Source organism: Entelurus aequoreus, linkage group LG28 (assembly GCF_033978785.1).
Source record: "Entelurus aequoreus isolate RoL-2023_Sb linkage group LG28, RoL_Eaeq_v1.1, whole genome shotgun sequence".
Classification (NCBI taxonomy): domain Eukaryota; kingdom Metazoa; phylum Chordata; class Actinopteri; order Syngnathiformes; family Syngnathidae; genus Entelurus; species Entelurus aequoreus.
Window position 1 is genome coordinate 24,035,768 of NC_084758.1, and position 13,664 is coordinate 24,049,431.

Consider the following 13,664-nt stretch of genomic DNA (forward strand, 5'->3'; position numbering starts at 1 on the left):
CACTGAAGGCGGACTCCCCTTCTGTTTGCCTGCTTGGCTTCTTTGTCTCCTGTAAACTTTCTAAGAGCCTCTCTTGTGCACTGTTCTCCAAATATAAAACTGTTTGATCAACTGGCCTCTCAAGTTAATTGACAAGATCTCCTCGATGAGAAGCTCATGTTTGGGGGATCCCTGACTCTGACGAACCGTTTGCTGCTGGATACGCAATGGACTCGTGGGAGAAGTAGAGGGTCGTGTATATATCCATATATATCTATTTGAAACTATTTTAACGGGTCATCTGCTGATTGGATTGAGCGTTGCTCTGGTCTATCGACAAATTCGGAAGACCATGGCATCCGCTCAAGCTGTGGGCAATCAAACTGCGGCGATTACTGTACTGAATCGCAAACTGGATAACAACTCAGAGAAGCTTTCCGCACTGCAAGGCAAAATTATGATCAATTTGAGAGTAAGAAAGGTCAACTAGAGTAGAATGCATCTGCTCGCCCTAATCAAAACGATCCTTATCTACAATTTGGCTCACTCTGCACCGGCATTGGCAAGGTCATGTTGTACATTTCCCGGTGGAATCATTTCGGTAAAAGGCGCTCTGAAATCACATCCCTCTTTCCTTGAAAAGGGAACTGCTCTTTTTTCTTTTTCTTTTTAGAATTTTGCCTACCGTTCACAATCATTATGAGAGACAAGAAGACAAAGGGTCTTTTTTGTTTTGCATTTTTACATGTAAAAACATTCTCGTTCTAGGTGGCTAGCAAAGCAGCTAATGGGAGCAATCAATTCTACCTCTAAATCACTTTAAAAATGCATTCAAAAACAGCCAACAATACTTAATTTACATTCCGTAACCGTATAATAACCAAGCTGTAGCGACATTGTTATTGTAAGAGCGAACACTGACGAACTTTTTTTCTAGCCTACTAACACATCGGCGTGCTTTGGTCATAGCCGTAAAAGCTAACTATGGAAAGAGATAAGCTAGCTTCTATGTCAGCACGAAACGCGTTTGAGTTTGTAATGCACAACACAATGCAACAAGACACCAATCTGTACTGACTGAAAAACATGAACAATCATATTACAGTATCTGTAAAGTATTATTTCATGTTTTTTTTGTAAACAGCTAGCCAGACAGCGTATGCACTGTAATTTTAATAACACACATGACGTGCTGCATGTATCATGATCAATATTAAACTGACTCGATGGACAGTTGTGCGTTTGGTCCAGCTGGTCGGCGAAGTATTTTCCGGTTTATTTTGGGTAAGCAATCCATTAATGTCGAAATAGCTTGTCCCCAAGTTACATATTTACAGAGTCACTTTCACCTCCCTCTCTCGGCATCCGTCTGCTCCAACGTCTCACCCTCCCTTTGTGCTCGCTTCTAGAAGCAGTAGTTCATCCTCAGTATATTCAGTTTCAAAAAGCTAAGGTTGTGAATCCTCATTTGTCCAAAATATAGTCGCCTTCGTTGTCTGTTACCTAGTCGGTAGTGCGCTGCTATGGAAACGGAAAGCAATGCGCTGAAGAATTAAGTCCAGGCAATGCTTGAAATGACCAAAATAGGGTAAATATTGTACATATTACATATTGTCATGAAGGTGTCTGTTACTACATTATATATATACTTGCAGTGTGTATGTAAAACATTACATATTTTTTATGAAGCTGTCTGTTACTACATTATATATATATTTGCAGTGTGTATATTGTACATATTACATATTGTTATGAAGGTGTCTGTTACTACATTATATATATACTTGCTGTGTATATATTGTACATATTACATATTGTTATGAAGGTGTCTGTTACTACATTATATATATATATACTTGCAGTGTGTATATACAACATATTGTTATGAAGGTGTCTGTTACTACATTATTTAAATACTTGCAGTGTGTATATTGTACATATTACATATTGTTATGAAGGTGTCTGTTACTACATTATATATATATATACTTGCAGTGTGTATATACAACATATTGTTATGAAGGTGTCTGTTACTACATTATTTATATACTTGCAGTGTGTATATTGTACATATTACATATTGTTATGAATGTGTCTGTTACTACATTATATATACAGTATACTTGCAGTGTGTATATTGTACATATTACATATTGTTATGAAGCTGTCTGTTACTACATTATATATATATTTGCAGTGTGTATATTGTACATATTACATATTGTTATGAAGGTGTCCGTTACTACATTATATATATACTTGCAGTGTATATATTGTCCATATTACATATTGTTATGAAGGTGTCTGTTACTACATTATATATATATATATATATATATATACTTGCAGTGTGTATATACAACATATTGTTATGAAGGTGTCTGTTACTACATTATATATATATACTTGCAGTGTGTATATTGTACATACTACATATTGTTATGAAGGTGTCTGTTACTACATTATATATATATACTTGCAGTGTGTATATTGTACATATTACATATTGTTATGAAGGTGTCTGTTACTACATTATATATATATACTTGCAGTGTGTATATTGTACATATTACATATTGTTATGAGGGGGCTGTTACTACATTATATATATATACTTGCAGTGTGTATATTGTACATATTACATATTGTTATGAAGGTGTCTGTTTCTACATTATATATATATATATACTTGCAGTGTGTATATTGTACATATTACATATTGTTATGAAGGTGTCTGTTACTACATTATATATATATACTTGCAGTGTGTATATTGTACATATTACATATTGTTATGAAGGTGTCTGTTACTACATTGTATATATATACTTGCAGTGTGTATATTGTACATATTACATATTGTTATGAAGGTGTCTGTTACTATATTATATATATATACTTGCAGTGTGTATATTGTACATACTACATATTGTTATGAAGGTGTCTGTTACTATATTATATATATATACTTGCCGTGTGTATATTGTACATACTACATATTGTTATGAAGGTGTCTGTTACTACATTATATATATATACTTGCAGTGTGTATATTGTACATATTACATATTGTTATGAAGGTGTCTGTTACTACATTATATATATATACTTGCAGTGTGTATATTGTACATATTACATATTGTTATGAAGGTGTCTGTTACTATATTATATATATATACTTGCAGTGTGTATATTGTACATACTACATATTGTTATGAAGGTGTCTGTTACTACATTATATATATACTTGCAGTGTGTATATTGTACATATTACATATTGTTATGAAGCTGTCTGTTACAACATTATATATATACTTGCAGTGTGTATATAAAACGCTGTTGGAGGGTTTTGAAGTTGTTTTAGAGGCTCTGAAGCCAACAATGGTGACTCCCACTAGCTGCATCTCCCAAGCGCTTTTTATCATCAAGTCCAAAAAAAAAAGAAAAGACCAGTGTGTTCTTGTCTCTCATAATGATTGTGAACGACAGGCAAAATTCCCCAAAAAGTGCAGTTCCCCTTTAAGGACATGTCTACTTTGTTTGACGCCGAACGGAGCGACTTCCAGGCTTGTGGACACACACACATCCACGGATTCCTATGCAGATACGCACACACACACACCAACCCCCACCCCAAGTCTTCGCCGCTCCACCCTCTGCTTCATACCGGACTTGGTGGCCCTTAGCCTCCACTGCAAGTCTCGAGTTTTGTATGTCGTATTATGTGCTTATGTTTGCAATGCTTTGGGTTTTTTTCCTAGTCCCAAACAAGTCCCATCATATGCATGTGTAGGTTCATGAGCATCGTCGCGGCGTGAACATGGACACCACGAGCTGGTGTAAAGACAAAGATTTATTGACACATTTTTAAGGCCCGGTTTGAAGAGACAACGCATGCGAAGTCTCCCGCAAATCATTTGTTTTTTTTTCCCCTCATAAAAAGCCGAGAAAAGAGAACATGACACTTCACCCGCTTCGGAAGCGTCGATCCAGACAAACATGTTTATGCCCTGGGCAGTTTCATTTCAGAATTTAATAAAAAGCTGCTTTAGAAGTGGGTAATTTCAACGGGAGAGCCAGTTTGATGTAACATCGCATCCGCACATTTTGGGCAGATATTTATTTTTGAGCTATTTTATCTTTTTTTATAACTGCCGACGGTGATCATTACATATTTGTAAGACTCGTCTCTCCTGGCTTCACAGAAAGTCAAAGCTGATCATTCCCTTACACTCTTAATTAAAGGAATCACGTAATATGATAACTTGTCTTACAGGGGCGTGGGGGGGGGGGGACGACAACACACAATTGCAGCTTTTGTTATTCGGAGGGCGTCGCAGTGATTCGGAGGATGCTCGGCTGTAAATACACCGCAAATCAAACTCGCCGTGGGCACATAAATAAGATGACATTAATGGATGACAGCTGCTTATCCGCTGATGCAAAACAAGGCGCCATAAAAGCCTGTTTCATAAATTTGTGGCTGGATTTGTGCTCATTTGTAGAAAGGGTCATGAAGACTCAACACACTTCAGGCATTTAAAAACTTTTTTTTTTTTTTTTTTTAAATCCCAATGACTGCTGGTGATGGAATGAGGAGGTGTAAAGCACAATTATTTTTGTTTGGGTTCTTCCAGTCTACAGGACGTATTAATAGGGTACGAGGGAAATCACTCTCGATTGCCTGAAGAAACAAATGAAATTGATCAGAGCTGGTAAATACGTCTCACTGGAAAAGTTTTTGTTTTTTTCAAGCAACAGGTTTACGTTGTGTAATCGCCGACCAGGCTTACAGTATAAGCATTAGCATGTGAGCATGTTTAGCTGAGGGTCCACCTAATAATATTAATAGTAGGGATGTCCGATAATGGCTTTTTGCCAATATCCGATATTCCGACATTGTCCAACTCTTTAATTACCGATACCGATATCAACCGATACCGATATCAACCGATATATGCAGTCGTGGAATTAACACATTATTATGCCTAATTTGGACAACCATGTATGGTGAAGATAAGGTATTTTTAAAAAAAATAAATAAAATAAGATAACTAAATTAAAAACATTTTCTTGAATAAAAAAGAAAGTAAAACAATATAAAAACAGTTACATAAAAACTAGTAATTAATGAAAATGAGTAAAATTAACTGTTAAAGGTTAGTACTATTAGTGGACCAGCAGCACGCCCAATCATGTGTGCTTACGGACTGTATCCCTTGCAGACTGTATTGATATATATTGATATATAATGTAGGAACCACAATATTGATAACAGAAAGAAATGGGGGGAGGGAGGTTTTTTGGGTTGGTGCACTAATTGTAAGTGTATCTTGTGTTTTTTATGTTGATTTAATAAAAAAAAAACAAAAAAAACCACAAAAAAAACAAACCGATACAGATAATAAAAAAAACGATACCGATAATTTCTGATATTACATTTTAACGCATTTAACGGACATCCCTAATTAATAGTAATAAAAGAGGATTGGATTTTTTAAAACACCTCTCATTATTAACCGCAATATAAGTTATTAGATATTGGGTTTCACTATGTAAAAGCGCTTTGAGTCACTAAGAGAAAAGCGCTACATAAATATAATTCACTTCATTATACATGTGGGCCCATAGATAGAAATGCTGTTAAATGTAGCTTTGATGTAGCAAGCTACTTTTGCCGTGTAGCTTGCTACAATTCTCTGGGAATATCTTCCCCTGTAGCTTCGCTACATTTAATCGGGAGTAACTTGTAGCATAGCTTACTACATTTTCCAAGAAGCTTGCCCATCACTGCTTCCTGACTTTAACTTTCATTTATCGTCGGTTAATTGACTTACCGAATACCGGACCGCGCCTAATCATCCATCCATCCATTTTCTACTGGGACGGGTTGGTGGTAGCGGGGGTGTATATTGTAGCCCGGAAGAGTTAGGGATGCAAGGGATTCTGGGTATTTGTTCTGTTGTGTTTATGTTGTGTTACGGTGCGGATGTTCTCCCGAAATGTGTTTGTCATTCTTGTTTGTTGTGGGTTCACAGTGTGGCGCATATTCGTAACAGTGTTAAAGTTGTTTATACTTCCACCCTCAGTGTGACCTGTATGGCTGTTGAGCAAGTATGTCTTGCAGTCACTTTCGTGTGTATGCAGAAGTAGCATACAACATGTGACTGTGCCGGCACGCTGTTTGTATGGTGAAAAAGCGGACGTGTCGACAGGTTGTAGAGGACGCTAAAGGCAGTGCCATCACGGCACGCCCTTGATATTGTTGTCCGGGTGAAAATCGGGAGAATGGTTGCCCCGGGAGATTTTCGGGAGGGGCACTGAAATTCGGGAGTCTCTCGGAAAAATCGGGAAGGTTGCCGAGTATGGCTGGAGCCTATCTCAGCTGCATTCGGGCGGAAGGCGGGGGTACACCCTGGATAAGTCTCCACCTCATCGCAGGGCCAACACATCATAATACTCTTAATTTGGCGTTTTTAAACGACCCGGATTTTCGAGTATTTTCCCTATGATCAATTTCAAAATAAGAGTTCCTGCCCGACCATTCATCATAGTAACGTCACATAATGTACCGTATTTTCCGCACTATAAGGCGCACCTAAAAACCTAAAATTTTCTCAAAAGCTGACAGTGCGCCTTATAATCCGGTGCGCCTTATATATGGACCAATATTGAGCCACAACAGGTCTCGCAACCCCAGCCTCTACTGTAGCGTCTATTCTATGCGCCTTATAATGCGGTGCGCCTTATAATGTGGTTCGCCTTATATATGAACAAAGTTTTAAAGGCCTACTGAAACCCACTACTACCGACCACGCAGTCTGATAGTTTATATATCAATGATGAAATCTTAACATTGCAACACATGCCAATAAGGCCGGGTTAACTTATAAAGTGCAATTTTAAATTTCCCGCTAAACTTCCGGTTGAAAACGTCTATGTATGATGACGTATGCGCGTGACGTCAATAGTTAAACGGAAGTATTCGGACACCATTGAATCCAATACAAAAAAGCTCTGTTTTCATCGCAAAATTCCACAGTATTCTGGACATCTGTGTTGGTGAATCTTTTGCAATTTGTTTAATGAACAATGGAGACTGCAAAGAAGAAAGCTGTAGGTGGGATCGGTGTATTAGCGGCTGGCTGCAGCAACACAACCAGGAGGACTTTGACTTGGATAGCGTGACGTCAATAGTTAAACGGAAGTATTCGGACACCATTGAATCCAATACAAAAAAGCCCTGTTTTCATCGCAAAATTCCACAGTATTCTGGACATCTGTGTTGGTGAATCTTTTGCAATTTGTTTAATGAACAATGAAGACTGCAAAGAAGAAAGTTGTAGGTGGGATCGGTGTATTAGCGGCTGGCTGCAGCAACACAACCAGGAGGACTTTGACTTGGATAGCAGACGCGCTATCCGACGCTAGCCGCCGACCGCACGGATGATCGGGTGAAGTCCTTCGTCGCTCCGTCGATCGCTGGAACGCAGGTGAGCACGGGTGTTGATGAGCAGATGAGGGCTGGCTGGCGTAGGTGGAGCGCTAATGTTTTTATCATAGCTCTGTGAGGTCCCGTTGCTAAGTTAGCTTCAATGGCGTCGTTAGCAACAGCATTGTTAAGCTTCGCCAAGCTGGAAAGCATTAACCGTGTATTTACAGGTCCATGGTTTAATAGTATTGTTGATTTTCTGTCTATCCTTCCAGGCAGGGGTTTATTTCTATCTGCATTTAAGCACGATGCTATCACGTTAGCTCCGTAGCTAAAGTGCTTCGCCGATATATTGTCGTGGAGATAAAAGTCACTGTGAATGTCCATTTCGCGTTCTCGACTCTCATTTTCAAGAGGATATAGTATCCGGGGTGGTTTAAAATACAAATCCGTGATCCACAATAGAAAAAGGAGAGAGTGAGGATTCAAATGAGCCAGCTTGTACCTAAGTTACGGTCAGAGCAAAAAAAGATGCATCCTGCACTGCACTCTAGTCCTTCACTCTCACGTTCCTCATCCACATATCTTTCATCCTCGCTCAAATTAATGGGGTAATCGTCGCTTTCTCGGTCCGAACCGCTCTCGCTGCTGGTGTAAACAATGGGGAAATGTGAGGAGCCTTTCAACCTGTGACGTCACGCTACTTCCGGTACAGGCAAGGCTTTTTTTTATCAGCGACCAAAAGTTGCGAACTTTATCGTCGATGTTCTCTACTAAATCCTTTCAGCAAAAACATGGCAATATCGCGAAATGATCAAGTATGACACATAGAATGGATCTGCTATCCCCGTTTAAATTTAAAAAATTCATTTCAGTAGGCCTTTAAAATAGGCCATTCATTGAAGGTGCGCCTTATAATCCGGTGCGCCTTATAGTGCGGAAAATACGGGTACATAAAACATCAGTTGGGGTTCTCCACCCAGTTTAACGATTTTGACATTTCTGTAAATAATGACTGCGATTTCTATTCTGGACTTTGGCCTATAGATTGCACTAGTATGGGGACATAAAAACAAGTGAATGTTAAATTCATGTGTGAAGGCGACATATCCGCAATAGCAACCAGCCTTTCTACCATTGGTGCTTTCAGTCACGTTTCTGACATCCTCCTATCTTTCCCCAAGATACCAGCGAGCCGTTGTTCAACCTTTACTGCACAGTTTGTGCAGGATTGCAAGAAAACAAACACACCCCTGCCTGCCAGCTTGGCTTAAATCATTTACAACGCGATGGAAGCTGTTGGAAAAAAAAAAAAAAAAAAGGAAATCAGCTACTGATAGCCCGCTTGCAAAAAAAAGACGATAACAAATGCACTTATTGTGCATCTGCTTCTTACAAGAGAACTTACGCATGCCATCCAACTGCATTATCTAATCCATAATCATGAGATAACACTCTCAGCGGGCCCATTTACAAGCCCTTAACAACTTAACTGAAACAATGGAGCAGCTCATGTCACAAGGAAAAAAAAAAAGGTGGGGGGGTGTTTTACCTGGAAACACGGTTGAAGAGAAAGAGGAAAACTCCCAGGGGCAGGATGGAGATCAGGAACCAGGGGAAGACGATGCCAACCATCGCCAGGCAAAAGAACACCAGGGTCAGGTTCTGCAGCAGCGTTTCGGCTTGCATGGTGAAACGTACATCCACTGCGAAGAGAAGGCATCAAGGGCTTAAGATGAATTTCATAAACTATATTATTTTCATAAATGCCACAAAAGGTTGTATTCACCTGACATCATTATATATGTGAGACTCGAGGTGGGGGGCCAGAAAGCCTTCTGGGCGGCATTTTGCCTTTCTCCAAGAAAATGCCCTACGTGTGGGTTGTTTTAGGCTTTCGGAACCGTTCAAAACGCGAAAAAGGATAAAAGTTTCTTCAGAGTTCTTTGAGAGGTAATCAAGAAAGGTGCAAGATTTTACGAAAAACAACGACAAAGGTGGCACACACTCCAGTCGAAGAACGCACAAGTTTGCGGTGATTACTTTGTTAAAGGCTAAATATTTGAGAAAGTGGTCTATAACAGACTTATCTGAAAAACTAGATATCCTTGTCCCCTCCCAATATGGTTTTCGTAAAAAAAAGCACCACCTGTATGGCTATACTCGACCTCTTGGAGAAGGTCAATGACTGTATTGAAGAAGGAAAATGCGGTTTTGGCATTTTTTTGGATCTGTCCAAGGCCTTTGACACAATAGACTTTGAGATCTTATTGTATAAGCTATATCACTATGGTGTCAGAGGGGTACCTCTCGATTGGTTCCGTTCTTACCTATACGGAAGGCAACAATGTGTATGCGTCAATGATCACAATTCACCCTGTATGACCATAAATTATGGGGTTCCCCAGGAATCCATCTTGGGGCCTCTCCTTTTTATCCTATACACCAGGGGTCACCAACGTGGTGCCCGCGGGCACCAGGTAGCCCGTAAGGACCAGATGAGTCGCCCGCTGGCCTGTTCTAAAAATAGCTCAAATAGCAGCACTTACCAGTGAGCTGCCTCTATTTTTTAAATTGTATTTATTTACTAGCAAGCTAGTCTCGCTTTGCTCGACATTTTTAATTTTAAGAGAGACAAAACTCAAATAGAATTTTAAAATCCAAGAAAATATTTTAAAGACTTGGTCTTCACTTGTTTAAATAAATTCATTATTTTTTTTACTTTGCTTCTTATAACTTTCAGAAAGACAATTTTAGAGAAAAAATACAACCTTAAAAATGATTTTAGGATTTTTAAACACATACCTTTTTACCTTTTAAATTCCTTCCTCTTCTTTGCTGACAATTTAAATCAATGTTCAAGTACATTTATTTTTTTATTGTAAAGAATAATAAATACATTTTAATTTAATTCTTCATTTTAGCTTCTGTTTTTTCGACGAAAAATATTTGTGAAATATTTCTTCAAACTTATTATGATTAAAATTCAAAAAAATTATTCTGGCAAATCTAGAAAATCTGTAGAATCAAATTTAAATCTTATTTCAAAGTCTTTTGAATTTCTTTTACAATTTTTGTTCTGGAAAATATAAAAGAAATAATGATTTTTCTTTGTTAGAAATATAGCTTGGTCCAATTTGTTGTATATTCTAACAAAGTGCAGATTGGATTTTAACCTATTTAAAACATGTCATCAAAATTCTAAAATTAATCTTAATCAGGAAAAATTACTAATGATGTTCCATAAATTATTTTTTTAATTTTTTCAAAAAGATTCGAATTAGCTAGTTTTTCTCTTCTTTTTTTCGGTTGAATTTTGAATTTTAAAGAGTCGAAATTGGAGATAAACTATGTTTCAAAATTTAATTGTCATTTTTTTTGTGTTTTCTCCTCTTTTAAACCGTTCAATTAAGTGTAAATATCATTAATTATTAATAATAACATAGAGTTAAAGGTAAATTGAGCAAATTGGCTATTTCTGGCAATTTATTTAAGTGTGTATCAAACTGGTAGCCCTTCGCATTAATCAGTACCCAAGAAGTAGCTCTTGGTTTCAAAAAGGTTGGTGACCCCTGCTATACACAAATGATTTTGTAAACTCCTCCGAAACTTTTCATAAAATAATTTTTGCTGACGATACAAATTTGTTTACCTCACACAGGAGCCTACACGATTTACAAGTAACTGTCAATTCAGAGCTTGTGAAAGTGGATTCCTGGTTCAAATGCAATAAGCTCTCACTTAATGTAAATAAAACCAATTTTATTCTATTTCGTTCTAATAAAAACCGGACAAATACCGAGCACTGCCATATCAACATCAACGGGCAGGAAATACAGAGAGTGAACTCCACAAAATTCCTGGGGGTCATCATTGACGAATACCTCAATTTCAAATGTGACATTAGCCATCTGTTAAACAAATTATCCAAATATGTTGGCCTGTTCTTTCACCTTCGTCATTATCTTCCTCTTTATGCTCTACTTACCCTATATCAAACTCTCTTTGAACCACATCTAAACTACTGTAATGTCATCTGGTGTAACACCTTCCCTACCTACCTTCACAAATTAGAATCCATGCAAAAGAAAATCATACGGGCCCTGTCATGGTCCAAGTTTAATGCCCCCACTCGACATCTATTCCATATCTATCATCTCTTAAGACTGACAGAGTTCAATATTTATCAAAATGCTTGTTTAACCTATCAAGCCATTTACAGGCTGAATCTTAGGCTCTGTAGCTTGGTTCCTATCTACCATCCCCAGCATGCCCACAACACTAGTAACTTAGATCTGATATCAGGTAAACATCGTTTACTGGCTTGTACCGGTCAAAGTGTTGTATGCAGGGGACCAAAGATTTGGAACCGGCTTGATGAGAGCCTCAAGATGCTGTATCCATTCTCCAACTTCAAAAAGAAACTGAAAACTTACCTATTAACCACCTATCTCTAATGCCTCATGTGGGGTAGACTACTGCTGGGTTTTGCATGGTTGAATGAATATATATGTATGTGTATGCTTGCTTTAGTACTCAGTGTTTCCCACACATTCATTTATTTGTGGCGGCCCGCCACGAAAGAATTACGTCCGCCACGAATAAATTTTTTTTTTTTTTTTACATTTTTTTTATTATTTTTTTTGTCCTGTCCAGCTTCTCAGGCAAAGTTGATGTAGATGCCCATATAGGCTGTTCAGATTTACTTTACAAAAGAGAAGTGTAGGATACTTCTCTTGTTGCCTTATTTGTATTTGACCACTACTGTTTTCTGTTTATTTGTTACTGACTGTGGCAGGACACCTCTGCCTCTGTTTCACTTTATGTTGCTGGTAAATAATATGGTTGTAGTAGTAGGCTAAAGTTAAATTATTTAGTATGCACTAATTAAAGGGGCAGAGCTTTAAGAGACATTTTAGCTTTTATATTTTATAAGATATATTTTTTGTAAGAACCACAATTAATAAATATATTTCAGTGAATAACTTATTGTTCAAATCTGTATATAAATATGTACATAAAGTGTTGTAATTATATTGTAAAATGGATGGATGGATGGAGGGACGTTTAAAACAAAACTGTTATTATTAATTAGTAAGTATACATTTTTTGAGCCTTTTTAGAGAAAATCATATAATTGTAGTAAATTATGCAAATTGCTCGATGATGTCATGGTGACCACGCCCATAGCCACGCCCCCACCGCCACAGGTATCTTGGCAGTTTATGGGAAACACGGAGTACTATTATCTTGTGTTTATCATATAGCGTTGTTGTTGTGCTTGCTACCATGTTTCATCATCCCATGTATATACTGTCCTCTGGACCCCCTGTCAAAAGCTTCTTCTAGCTTATTTGGGGGACCCTTTCGCGTACCAACATCTTTAAATGATGATATTCACTACTATTGTAATTGTTATATGGTATTGTGAATAAGCTAAACTTAATTTACTTAATTTACTTGTTTGATATAATTTTAACGGTTAGTATTTCCCATTGAAATATTATCTTGATATTATTTGTATTTCTTAAATATGTTTGCTACGGGAGCTATGAAAAGCGCCAACTTAATAAATAACCAATAAAATAAATCAAAACCTAAAAGAGTTACGTTTTTACCAAAGACAACAATCATAAATGAATTTTTCAGCACATACACAATGTTGACATCTACCGTAGTTATATTTTGATAAAGACAACACCATCAATGAATCTTTCAGCACATACACAATGTTGACATCTATAGTTATTTTTTGATAAACAATCATAAATGAATCTTTCAGCACATACATAATGTTGACATCTATAGTTATATTTCGATAAAGACGGGGAAAAACACGCTACTTGTAAACGGTGCGTGCAACAACAACAGCAACTAACATGGCAGTAGACGCCAAGTTAAATCTTGAAATGCAACCTTACCCGAGCAAAAACGATCCATATTTATCCGGGAGAGTCTTGATACTAATTTCCTTGACCCAGTCACACACAAACAAGTTGTAGACCTCCATGCTTTTCCAAGTTTCCATCTGTTTTGTCCTGTAGAATGATGTCTGGAGCACAACAGTGCCATACGTCTGGGAACGCGACCAACGTATAATCCTTGATATCACTCGACAAATCTTGTTTTGATCAAGTATAAGATCTATTTCATTGCATAGTTGGATTTTTGCTCGTATCTCCTTCTTGCAGGAAGATTTAAGTCTCTTTTGTACTCAGATAGTTCGCACTCTGTTAGCTGCTCAGTAACCATG

At 37.5% G+C, this 13,664-nt stretch overlaps 1 protein-coding gene across 2 annotated transcripts in view; it reads right to left on the bottom strand.

Annotated features, from left to right (window-relative positions):
• The window catches only part of wu:fb13g09 (ATP-binding cassette sub-family C member 5), a 104,788-nt gene that overhangs the window by 19,076 nt on the left and 72,048 nt on the right, over positions 1 to 13,664 (bottom strand). For both annotated transcript variants that reach the window (XM_062039843.1, XM_062039844.1), the window contains one exon: positions 8,964 to 9,117. In XM_062039843.1, the coding sequence (XP_061895827.1) occupies positions 8,964 to 9,117 (154 nt within the window). The remainder of the gene's footprint in view (positions 1 to 8,963; positions 9,118 to 13,664) is intronic.